We start from the raw sequence: 13137 nt of genomic DNA, 5'->3' as shown, positions 1-13137 counted from the left end.
ATTTTAGGTCCTAGCCTCCGTTGCCGCCACTTCAATTAATAAGATTGGAGACTGTACTTCACTCCTTCGTTTTCTACTCATACCTCAATTAGCCGGACGCAAAAACCCTAATGATTGTCTGAGAATTGGCTTGTGTTCATGCTTTTGAAAATGCAGGGACTTAGAAATGTTGGAGAGAATGTTAACGTTCAAGAAGTTTACAGTCAGATTCAAACTTTGAAAAAACTTAGAAAAACACTGTATTTGATGATCAATCTTCAAACTTCGAAAAACTCTAACAATCGTCTCTTTCTGTTTTGTAGATGGTTACCCCAACATATTCTCTATTGAACTTCATCACGAAGGGAGTTTCACAAAGTTTCCAAATATCAGGTATATTAATGGCCAAGTAGGTACTTTGATGTTGTCGTCATTGATGAATTTTCTGTTCATGAACTAGACTTGATGATGAGAGAATTAGGGTTTGATGGTACTGAAATCATGTATTACCATTTCCGTTTGCCTAATGAAGGATTTGACTTTGGACTCCGAGCATTAGGTAACGATGATGATGTGCGTAATCTCTCACGGTATGTTACTTATAACAAAATGATTAAAGTGTACATAGAGCATGGTCAAATGAACTTGCTTGCATATTTTATGTCCCCAACTGGTCCAAGAAGGGTTATAATAGAAGACATGGACAATCAGGGTCCTCTTAGACCCTCATCACCTGTAGTTGCTCATGAAGTGGTAACTCCAATCCAAATTGATGTTGGTGAGGGTGATTTAGGGTTAGCATTAACCTTATACAAATCAACAACACCTGAATTTAGTAAGTCTAAAGGTTGGAAACATAGTAAAGGGGCATCGTCTTGTAGTAGAAAGCTTAACATGGACTGGGAAGGTGGTGAAAAAACAATGGCAAGTGGTGAAGTTGATAAAGTTAAGGGTGTAGAAGGATTTGCAGATGAATTTGTTATAGTTGATGCAGAAAAAGACTTAAACAAAGAGATTAATGGGAATAAAGAACTTGACATGAACAAATCCAATGGTGAGGGTGTAGAAGGATTTTCAGATGAGGGGTATAGAGTTGTCATGGATAATGATCCTCAAGGATTCAATGAATTTTCAACTACCATCAACATAGATGACGAGTTAATAAGAAACTTTCAACCTTTTGAAGGGTTTGAAGACCAAGATAGCATCCCATTTAATGGGTTTGAAGGACAAGATAATATTCCTTTCAATGATGAGAGGAGACAAGAGGAGCCTGATGACATTGAGTTTGAGAATCAAAACAGTGAAGATGAAGATAGTGACTTTATGATTTATGAGGACAACATAATTGAAGATGTTGAAGTTGACATGGAGGATTTCAATCTAAATATTGATACAAAAGAAGAGTTCAATGGATGCCAAAGTTTGGGTGGTCAAATAAATGAAGATAGTGATGCATAAGAGGATGTGGAGGTAATTGATAATGACGAGTGGGAATCACTAAGTGATGACTCAGGGGACAACAAGAAAAGAAGAGAATAATCAAAGAGCTGGGGAAACAAACATTATGTTCTGTTGGTGAGGCGCACAAGGTAGATTTTCATATTAGGCAGAAATATAAAGCCAAGAAAGAATTCAAAGATAAAATTGACCTACATGCTTTAGAGTAAAGGAGGAATATCTCATTCACAAAAAATGACAAGAGTAGATTAACAGCTGTTTGTGATGGAACTGTAGTTTTAAATGCAAGTGGGGTAGGTGGACCTACCTCTGGGAAAAAGGTAAAGGGTAAAGATGTAAACTCAGATAAAGTTAAATGCACATGGAAACTTCATGCTTCTAGGTCAAGTGAACAAGACTATTTGTTTATTAAGACCTATAATCAGAAACATATCTGCCTCCAAACATGAAAAATCAGATCTTGCACAGCAACATTTCTTTCAAACGTATTATGGATCAGATTGAAGCTAATCCCGTACTGCTTGTTTGTGCCCTACAAGAGCAACTCCAATCAACTTATGGAGTTAGTATTTCAGAAGAGAAAGCATTTAGGGCAAAAGCATTAGCCACCAAAAATGTTGCAGGAGATTACGTAAAGCAATATGCAGCTTTGAGAGACTATGTACTAGAGCTACAAAAGAAAAATGAAGGTACAACTGTAAAGATTGATGTGGTTTCTGAACCTGTGGTTTCGTCCCCTACCAGGCAATTCAAAAGGATATACGTGTGTTTAGGTCCTTTAAAGAATGGATTTAAGGCAGGTTTGAGAGAATTTTTAGGCCTAGATGGAGCCTTCATGAAGGGACCTTTCCCAGGTCAAATACTAAGTGCAGTTGGTGTTGATTCCAACAATGGAACCTACCCATTGGCATATGTTGTTGTTGAAAGTGAAAACACTTCAAGTCGAAATGGTTTCTTCAGTGTCTTGCAGAAGATCTTGACTTGTATTCAAATTCTGTAACAGCCCGGATTCCCAGGTATTAATTATTCTTATAATTTTGGTGATCTGTGAGGAGACTCTGCGAGTTGGAGCTCAAACTCGCCGAGTATGATCGCGGCTTAGGCACGGGTTCGCGTCTGGACTCGGCGAGTCCACGCTGTTTAATGAAACCCTAATTTCTAGGGTATGAGACCTATTTAAAGGGGCTTATGGCCGTCATTTGCGGCCACCAACCCCAGAGAGAACCCTAAAAAGTCTTTGAGCGTGTTGTGAGAGAGAAGAGGAAGATCCTTGACTATTTGTGGGTCTTTTTGCATATAGAAGAGGATCAAGGCAATAGGAGACCAAAGAAGGTGCTAATTCAGTGATTCTTGAGCTCATAGACTTCATTTGAGGTAACCATTCGTTCCTTTCTCAGTCCTTGGTGTAAATCTTAGAGTTAGGGTTTCTTTGTGGAATGATCCATGGAGTAATTGGCCTCCTCACGTGTTGGTGCTTTAGATCTGGGCCCAAATAGGTCGAGAGACCCTTTTCCCTCAAGCTTTATGAGTGTTAATGGAGGCCATGAGCTTAGAATAGCATTCTAGAGACCATATCATCAAATAAGGCCTTTGAACCTTTGCATGAGCACCAAGATAGTAACTTTACGTGATGTATGTGCTTGGAAGGACTGGATCTATGAGTTATTGGAACGGATCTGACCTCAGGAGTGAGTTTGAGTTTATGCATGGCATAGACTCGCCGAGTGTGAAGAACAGACTCGGCGAGTAGCATGAAGATTGACCATAACCACTCAGCGAGTGGTCTTGCCGAGTTAAGGGGTTAACTCAGTGAGTCAGGGAGAGTCAGAAAGGGTTGACAGGTGGACTGAGTCAAACTGGAACTCGCCGAGTTGTTCTTGAGACTCGGCGAGTTGAGTCGTGGTGGCCCCGCAACTCATGCCAGGTGGAACTCGTCGAGTTAAGAAAATACTAGACGTCTCGAGAGAGGATCCCAGGGAATCAGTGGATGCATATAGACTCGCCGAGTCGCTATAGTGCGCTCGCCGAGTCCGGTCAAAGTTGACCGTTGACCATTGACCAGTGTTGACTTGATAGGGATAGTCAACCTTAGTTGTGAAAGTGTTAATTAGAGATGTATTGTGTTATAGGAGGATTATAGCTCAGGGAATTGAGCGCGAGTGATTTCCGGGATTTGCGAGTTATCGAGATACGCGTGATGAGTCTTCTCACTATACTTTACCTTGAGTAGGTAATCAAAGTTATGTGATAGAGTATTTGTATGCTATATGTATGTTATGTGTTGTACTGCATTATTTCTATGTGATTTATGTTGTGCATGTTTATAGAGTTGGAATCGGAAGGTTCACAGAGATTAGAACCAGAGGGTTCACAGAGTAGGGTCTACGGACCCACAGAGTTATAGCCTCGAGTGGCTAATATGTGTTATGTGTGGTATTTTGGGGAACTCACTAAGCTTTGTGCTTACATTGTTGGTGTTACCGTGGGAAGGCGCCGGCTTGATCAGTACACACACGAGATTTTTACGTTATCAGATCTTGGGGTTTTTATGTAGCATGGATTGAGTTTCAAATATTAATGCTTTTATGAATGTTAAATGATTTGTGTTTTTATAAAATGCGAAAAATTGTTTTGAAATTTACGGTGTTACAAGTTGGTATCAGAGCCTTGGTTTGAGGGATTCGAGTACACCTTCGGGCGTATTTGAACTTAAACTGAGGATTTGAGAAGTATTTTCAAAAAGAGTAAAAGATTTTTGGAAAAACGCAGAGCAAAGTTGTGTGTACGATCAGTCTGCGCCCTAACGGTGATTTCCCAAAATACCCTCATGTTATGTGATATTGATATTGATATGATGTATTCTCATGCTAGAGTAGGCTAGGTACTCTTATTAGGACTAGAGTGGCCTGATTTGTGATGCCTTAGCCTAGGGAGAGGTGAGTTGCTATGAGGTGCTTGAGAGTGAGTAGGTAGCAGCGAGGGGCTTATGAGAGATCGGTTAGAGAGTGGATTATGCATGATAGAGTACTTGGAATTTGGGATCTGAAGAGGAGGACTTGGGGTGTATTCTGCTACGATGCAGACAGTAGTATTGGGCACGTACTACTGAAAGCGTCGGGGCGGTGTACAGCCCAAGTAGGAATCTTTGGAATACCAAGGATCAAGGAGGAATGAGTTGTTGAGTGTGAGTATGCTCGAATGGATTCTAATTTATCGTATGTTGTATTTCAGAGGTAGATCATGGTGAGGACACGTCTTATGCCTGAGAGCAGTGGGGCCAGTGATGAGGAGATCCGTCGGATCATCCATGAGGAGGTGGCTGCGGCCATCAGGGCAGAGATACCAGAGATGTTCGGGTCTATTAAGACCACGTTGATTGAGACCTTCGACGAGCGTTATGCCGCTCTTTCTGAGGCTGCTGTTGCAGCGGCCACCACAGCTATTGCTGCCACGAGGCCGCAGGGTGGTGATGCGTTGCTGTTCCGAGAGTTCAGCAACACAAAGCCGTCGGAGTTTGATGGGACCCAGGACCCGGTGGCGGCTATGAGATGGATTTCTGACATAGAGGGGTGTTTCTTCACTTGCTCATCTCCTGAGCATTTGAGAGTATGGTTCGCGCTGAACCAGCTTCGCTTGGGAGCGAAGGACTGGTGGAAGTTTGTGACGGCGCACTTTACGCCTGCTGAGCTTGCGGCGGTGACCTGGGAGAGGTTCACTGCCATGTTCCGAGATGAGTACGTTCCCCAGGTGGAGAGGGAGCATTTGGCCCAGGAGTTTCTGACCCTCAAGCAGGGTACTGAGTCTGTTACGGTGATTACCAAGATGTTCCACGAGAGGGCGATGTTCTGCCCTGAGCACGTGTCCCCTGAGCAGGCACGTATGAGCCGATATTTGAGTATCTAGAGGCGAGATATTCGGGAGTTCGTGGTGACCTCCTCGTACCGGACATTTACCGAGCTTCAGGCAAATGCCCGGAAGAGGAGGATTGTGCTAGAGACTCAGGACAAGGAGGAGGCGGAGTCTCAGGGGAGGGATCGGTGAGCGGCGCAGTCTCAGCCGGCAGCCAAGCGGGCCAAGCCCGCTGATCCCAAATCAGGAAGCCAGAAGGGCCACACTTGTGGGAAGTGCGGCAAGGGTCATGATGGAGTCTGTAGAGCGGGATCTTGCTACAAGTGTGGCAAGGAGCGGCATATGGCCAAGGACTGCCCCAAGGGGTTTGCGGTGTGTTTCCACTGCAACCAGACCGGATACTGGAAGGCAGAGTGTCCGCAATTGCGAGGATCATCTCAGGGAGCACCTCAGTGATCTGCCCCTGCCGCCATCAGAGCTACCGAGAGTCGGCCAGTGAAGGCCGAGGCGTCGAGGGCATGAGGGAGAGCCTTTCAGTTGACCGCGGAGGAGGTCCGTGCAGCGCCCAATGTCGTGGCTGGTATGTATTCTTTCGTGTATTTATTTTGATGTTGAGATATTATGCTTATATTATGTTATGCATAGGTACTTTCCTTGTGAATTCTATACCTGCCTTGGTGTTATTTGACTCGGGTGCGAGTCGGTCTTTTGTATCTTTGGCTTTTAGTCAGCATATCAGTGTTAGTCGTGAGGCATTGAGTCGGCCTCTGAGAGTTTCCATAGCTGATGAGAGGGTGATATATGCCACGGAGGTTCTCCGGGGGTGTGTGTTCGAGATTTTCGGTGTTGAGTTCCCGATTGATTTGGTTCCTACTGCGATGGGTGATGTCTGTGTCATTGTGGGCATGGACTGTTTGAGCAGATTCGGTGATGTAATCGACTGAGAGCGACAGCTGGTGACCATACGAGACCCTAGTGGGGGAGTTCTTATGGTGTACGGCGAGGGTACACGTTCTGGATCAGCATTTTGTTCGGCCGCTAGGGTGAGGCAGTGTCTACAGCAGGGCTGTAAGGGTTTTGTGGCGTATGTGATGGATACGCGGGTGGATTCCGAGAGACCGAGGTCAGTTGAGGAGGTTCCGATAGTGCGTGAGTTCCCGGATGTATTTCCAGAGGAGTTGCCGGGTGTGCCTCCCGTGAGGCAAGTGGAGTTCAATATCGATTTGGTTCCGGAGGTTGCGCCTATTGCTAAGGTGCCTTATCGCCTTGCACTTCCAGAGATGCAAGAGTTATCCTTGGAGCTTTAGGAGCTGCTGGGGAAGGGGTTTATTCGGCCGAGTAGCTCGCCGTGGGGAGCGCCTATGCTGTTTGTCAAGAAGAAGGATGGTTCACACCGGATGTGCATTGATTACCGGAAGTTGAACAAGCTGACGGTCAAGAACCGTTACCCGTTGCCGAGGATCGACGATTTGTTCGATCAGTTACAGGGAGCATCTTGGTTCTCCAAGATCGATTTGAGGTCTGGATATCATCAGGTGAGGGTGCGAGATGAGGACATCCAGAAGACAGCGTTCAGGACGCGTTATGGGCATTACGAGTTTGTGGTGATGCCTTTCGGGCTCACCAATGCCCCAGTAGTGTTCATGGATCTCATGAACCGAGTGTGCAGGCCCATGCTGGATCGGTCAGTGATTGTATTTATCGACGATATTTTGGTATATTCGAGATCTAGAGAGCAGCATGAGGAGCATTTGAGGGAGATCCTCGGAGTTCTGAGAGCGGAGAGGCTTTATGCCAAATTCTCCAAGTATGATTTCTGGTTGCGAGAGGTTCAGTTCCTGGGTCATCTCGTTAACCAGAAAGGGATATTGGTCGACCCGGCCAAAATTGAGGCGGTGATGAGCTGCGAGATGCCGAGGTCACCCTCCGAGATCAGGACTTTCCTAGGGTTGGCAGGCTATTATCAAAGATTTATCAATGATTTCTCTAAAATCGCAGTGCGACTCACCAGGTTGACCCGGAAGGGTGTCGCTTTTTCATGGGGCCCCGAGCATCAGGCCTCCTTTGAGATGCTTCACCAAAGGTTATGCGAAGCCCTGGTGTTAGCCCTCCCGGAGGGGATGGAGGACTTTTTGGTATAGTGTGATGCATCGATCTTGGGGTTGGGAGCGGTGCTGATGCAGAGAGGTCATGTGATAGCATACGCATCGAGGCAACTGAAACCTCATGAGACGAGGTATCCCACCCATGACCTAGAGTTGGGAGCAGTGGTGTTCGCCTTCAAGATTTGGCGTTACTACCTGTATGGGGTTCGGTGTACGATATACACGGACCATAAGAGCCTAAAGTATTTGATTGATCAGCCCAACCTAAACATGCGACATAGGAGGTGGTTGGATGTGATCAAGGATTATGATTGTGAGATTCTGTGCCATCCGGGCAAGGCTAATGTGGTAGCCGACGCCCTGAGTCGCAGGGCGGAGAGCGCCCCATTGCGAGGTGTATGTTTGCGATTGACCGTGATGGCTCCGGTGTTGGACACCATTCGTGGAGCACAGGCTGAGGCCGTGAGATCGGAGAACCAGAAGAGAGAGCGAGTTGTTGAGTTGGTATCGGAGTTCGTTACCGATAGTCGGGGGCTTATGACCTTTCAGGGGCGTATATGGGTACCGTATGTGGGAGGGGCGCGTACCATTTTGATGGAAGAGGCTCATCGGTCGAAATTTTCGATCCATCCTGAGGCCACTAAGATGTATTTGGACCTGAGGAGAGAGTATTGGTGGCCCTGCATGAAGAGGGATGTTGCGTGGTATGTTGAGAGATGCTTGACCTGCCATAGGGTTAACGCCGAGCACCAGAGACTGCATGGTAAGTTCCAGCCGTTGGAGGTTCCCGAATGGAAGTGGGAACAGATCACCATGGATTTTATCACCAAATTGCCAAGGACTGCCAGGGGAGTTGATGCAATTTGGGTGATTGTGGACAGGTTGACGAAGAGCGCTCACTTCCTTGCTATCAACGAGAGTTCTTCAGCAGAGAAATTGGCAGAGGTGTATGTGAGGGAAGTGGTGTCACGGCATGGAGTGCCGATCTCGATTGTTTCAGACCGTGATGTGCGTTTCACTTCCAGACTCTGGAAGAAGTTTCACGAGGAGTTGGGTACGTACTTGCCCAGACAGAAGGACAGAGTGAGTGGACGATTCAGACGCTCGAGGACATGCTCCGAGCATGTGTGTTGGATTTCGGGGGAAGTTGGGATACGTACTTGCCCTTGGCAGAGTTTTCCTACAACAACAACCATCATTCGGGCATTGGTATGCCGCCCTTTGAGCTGTTGTATGGGAGGAGGTGCCGGACCCCCATTTGCTGGGGAGAGGTCGGACAGCGTGTGATGGGCAGTATAGAGATCATGCTTCAGACGACAGAGCAGATTTAGTAGGTCAGACAGAGGTTGTTGACCACTCAGAGTCGTCAGAAGAGCTATGCAGACAGATGCCGGTTCGAGCTTGAGTTTCAGGTCGGCGACCTTGTGCTCCTGAAGGTCTCTCCTTGGAAAGGAGTGATTCGATTCAGGAAGAGGGGCAAGTTGGGGCCGCAATATATTGGTCCATTCCGAGTGATCGCGAGGGTAGGCAGGGTAGCCTATCGTTTGGATTTGCCAGCAGAGTTGGGGCAGATTCACGACACTTTCCATGTGTCACAACTGCGGAAGTGTATAGCCGATGAGTCGACAGTGGTTCCATTATAGGATATTCAGGTGGATGCGAGCCTGAATTATGCTGAGAGACCAGTGGCGATCAGAGATTGGAAAATCAAGGTTCTGAGGAACAAGGAGGTACCCCTGGTTTTGGTTTAGTGGCAACATCGGAAGGCGTCCGAGATGAGTTGGGAGCCAGAGCGTGAGATGCGTGAGCAGCATCCGGAGTTATTTGCAGAGCGAGACTTCGAGGGCGAAGTCTAGTTCTAGTGGGGGAGAATTGTAATAGCCCGGATTCCCAGGTATTAATTATTCTTATAATTTTGGTGATCTGTGAGGAGACTTGGTGAGTTGGAGCTCAAACTCGCCGAATATGATCGCGACTTGGGCATGGGTTCGCGTCTGGACTCGGCGAGTCCAAAATGTGGACTCGGCGAGTCCACGTTGTTTAATGAAACCCTAATTTCCAGGGTATGAGACCTATTTAAAGGGGCTTATGGCCGTCATTTGCGGCCACCAACCCCAGAGAGAACCCTAAAGAGTCTTTGAGCGTGTTGTGAGAGAGAAGAGGAAGATCCTTGACTATTTATGGGTCTTTTTGCATATAGAAGAGGATCAAGGCAAGAGGAGACCAAAGAAGGTGCTAATCCAGTGATTCTTGAGCTCAGAGACTTCATTTGAGGTAACCATTCGTTCCTTTCTCAGTCCTTAGTGTAAATCTTAGAGTTAGGGTTTCTTTGTGAAATGATCCATGGAGTAATTGGCCTCCTCACGTGTTGGTTCTTTAGATCTGGGCCCAAAGAGGTCCAGAGACCCTATTCCCTTAAGCTTTATGAGTGTTAATGGAGGCCATGAGCTTAGAATAGCATTCTAGAGACCATATCATCAAATAAGGCCTTTGAACCTTTTCATGAGCACCAAGATAGTAACTTTATGTGATATATGTGCTTGGAAGGACTGGATCTATGAGTTATTAGAACGGATCTGACCTCAGGAGTGAGTTTGCGTTTATGCATGGCATACACTCGCCGATTCTGAAGAACAGACTCGGCGAGTAGCATGAAGATTGTCCATAACCACTCAACGAGTGGTCTTGCCGAGTTAAGGGGTTGACTCAGTGAGTCAGGGAGAGTCAGAGAGGGTTGACAGGTGGACTGAGTCAAGCTGGAACTCGCCGAGTTGTTCTTGAGACTCAGCGAGTTGAGTCGTGGTGGCCCCGCAACTCATGCCAGGTGGAACTCGTCGAGTTAAGAAAATACTCGACGTGTCGAGAGAGGATCCCAGGGAATCAGTGGATGCGTATAGACTCGCCGAGTCGCTATAGTGCACTCGCCGAGTCCAATCAAAGTTGACCGTTGACCATTGACCAGTGTTGACTTGATAGGGGTAGTAAACCTTAGTTATGAAAGTGTTAATTAGAGATGTATTGTGTTATAGGAGGACTATAGCTCGGGGGATCGAGCGCGAGTGATTTCCGAGATTTGCGAGTTATCGAGATACGCGAGGTGAGTCATCTCACTATACTTTACCTTGAGTAGGTAATCAGAGTTATGTGACAGAGTATTTGTATGCTATATGTATGTCATGTGTTGTACTGCATTATTTCTATGTGATTTATGTTGTGCATGTTTATAGAGTTGGAACCGGAAGGTTCACAGAGATTAGAACCAGAGGGTTCACAGAGTAGGGTCGACGGACCCACATAGTTATAGCCTCGAGTGGCTAATATGTGTTATGTGTGGTATTTTGGGAAACTCACTAAGCTTTGTTCTTACATTGTTGGTGTTATTTGTTTCAAGTACTAGTGATGACCGTGGGAAGGCGCCGACTTGATCAATACACACGACGGGATTTTTATGTTATCAGATCTTGGGGTTTTTATGTAGCATGGATTGAGTTTCAAATATTAATGCTTTTATGAATGTTAAATGATTTGTGTTTTTATAAAATGCGAAAAATTGTTTTGAAATTTATGGTGTTATAAATTCCAACTTCACCTTTATCAGTGATAGACAGAAGGTACTATAGTTACATTTAATATTGCATACTAGGTTTCATTACAGACTAATGCTAATTACTTATTTTGTTTTGGTGAAAACAGGCTCTTCTACCAGCCATAGAACAATTGTTTCCTAATGCAGAACACATGTATAGTATTAGACACATATATCAGAACATGAGGATCATATTTAAGACTACAGAGTACAAGGAGTATTTTTGGAGGTGTGCTACAACCACCACCATACCAGAGTTTGAATTTGTAATGGTAGAGCTAAAGAATTATGACATAGAAGCATATCAGTGGCTCTTGAAAATCCCTCCACATCATTGGGCTAGAAGTCATTTTCAGGTATTTTCTCAATTTGTTGTCTTATTTTTTATTATAGTATAGATATACACTAACTGTTATTTTCTTAATGAACTACTAGGAAGGGCAATTTCAGACATGTTATTGAATAACCTTTGTGAAGTGTTCAATAGCAAACTTGTTAAAGGGAGAGACAAACCCATTATCAGTTGTTTGGAGTTCATCAGAGAGTACCTTATGAAGACAGTATACAATGTGATGAAGGTGTTAAACAAGTGTCAAGGTCCATTAACTCCAACTGGTACTAGGATTTTGGAAGCAAATACAACACTTGCTAGTAAGTATCATGCACAATGGAATGGGGGACAAAAGTATCAGGTTAAAGGTCCATGGAATCAACATGTGGTGGACATGGAGAAAAGGGAGTGTAGTTGTAGAAAGTTGGAGCTTACTGGAATTCCTTGCAAGCATGCAATGGCAAGCCTAAATGAAATGGCAGACAATAATGAAAAGGTGGGAGAACCATACACCTATGTACATAAGGTGTATTGGATTGATACATGGAAAGAGATGTACTCCTTCAAGGTGGAGCCTATCAAAGGTAGAGCAATGTGGCCTAAGAGTGACTGCCCAACAACTCTTGTGCCTCCACCACACAACAAAGCTATAGGCAGGCCAAAAAAGAAAAGGAGGATTACAGTAGAGGAAACGATTGAAATCCAGCAACGTAAGAGGCAATCAAACAATCAAATTCAAATTGATAATGAAACTTAATCACCGAGCAGGAAGTTTTTGACTGTGACATTTAGTAAGTGTAAGCAAAAGGGTCACAATGCCAGGACCTGCAAGGCCAAAGATGGGAATTGATGTTTAAGTACTTAAGTTGTTTATGTTTGTGAGGACTTGTTAATGCACTTTAGTTGGTACTTTGATGCCTTTTTTTGGTTCCATTTTGATAATGTACTTTGATGCCCTTTTATGGAACAATGTACTCCAATGTTTTGGTAATGTACTTTAATGCCCTTTGTTGTTAATGATTGTGTTTTGGCATTAATCTGTTATGGTCCCTTTTTTGGTAATGTAGTTTGTTATTGGTTTATGTTGTACTGTCAAAGCATGAAGATGTTATGGCAGTGCACTTAATGTATGCGTGTAAAACCATTACAATCGCATATTCAAGCGTAGAGAAAAACCATTACACTTGCATATCATGTCAAGATCAAACCTTTATAATTTCATATTCATAAAAGGATAAAACCATTACACTTCCCATTGTCATAAAAGCATTACATGTCTAATGAACCAAAAGACAAAACTTACAACATATATAAACCACAATTAAACCTTCTAGTACCAAAAGACAACATTTATAAGTGGTTGTTACCAACAAAAAGCCCTAAACTCTAATTCCTAATTCCAAAACAGCACAAACAACAGAAACAAGACCCACGAGGCAAGCAAACACATCTTCAGCTGACCCACTTCAACCTCATACCTATTCATTATTCTCAACAGTCCTGGTATGATAACAGTTGATCTTTGACACATAGGGGGATCGACCCACCCCAAAAATCCACATCTGGATCCCTACAAGAATACATTAAAGTAGAAGAGTTATTGCATAACTACCGAAATATCATAACCTAATATGAGTTTGCTTACCATTTTAGGGCATGCATAGAAACGACGACCAGGGTTTCGTGAGGTCCATGAGGTTCGCACAACAGCAACATTCCCATAGAAGCAGAGCACCATTTTTGAATCTCGTAGCAGTCGAAGTAGATGAGAGATGAAGAAGAAGAAGACCTTTGTTGCTGCTTCTCTATAAATAAAAATGAAGAAG

The 13137-nt window shown here is 44.5% G+C and overlaps 1 protein-coding gene across 1 annotated transcript; it reads left to right on the top strand.

The window, feature by feature from the left end:
- Positions 1-1930: 1930 nt before the first annotated feature.
- Positions 1931-12068, top strand: LOC145056642 (uncharacterized). The gene is made up of 4 exons (XM_079004349.1): positions 1931-2436; positions 10993-11005; positions 11088-11336; positions 11379-12068. The coding sequence occupies exons 1-4, from the start codon at positions 1931-1933 to the stop codon at positions 12066-12068; spliced, it is 1458 nt and encodes a 485-aa protein (XP_078860475.1).
- The last annotated feature ends 1069 nt before the right edge of the window (positions 12069-13137 follow it).

This window comes from Lactuca serriola, chromosome 1 (genome assembly GCF_051521515.1).
Source record: "Lactuca serriola cultivar US96UC23 chromosome 1, Lser_US96UC23_V15, whole genome shotgun sequence".
NCBI classification, from domain to species: Eukaryota; Viridiplantae; Streptophyta; class Magnoliopsida; order Asterales; family Asteraceae; genus Lactuca; species Lactuca serriola.
This window is presented reverse-complemented; position numbering and strand designations above follow the sequence as displayed.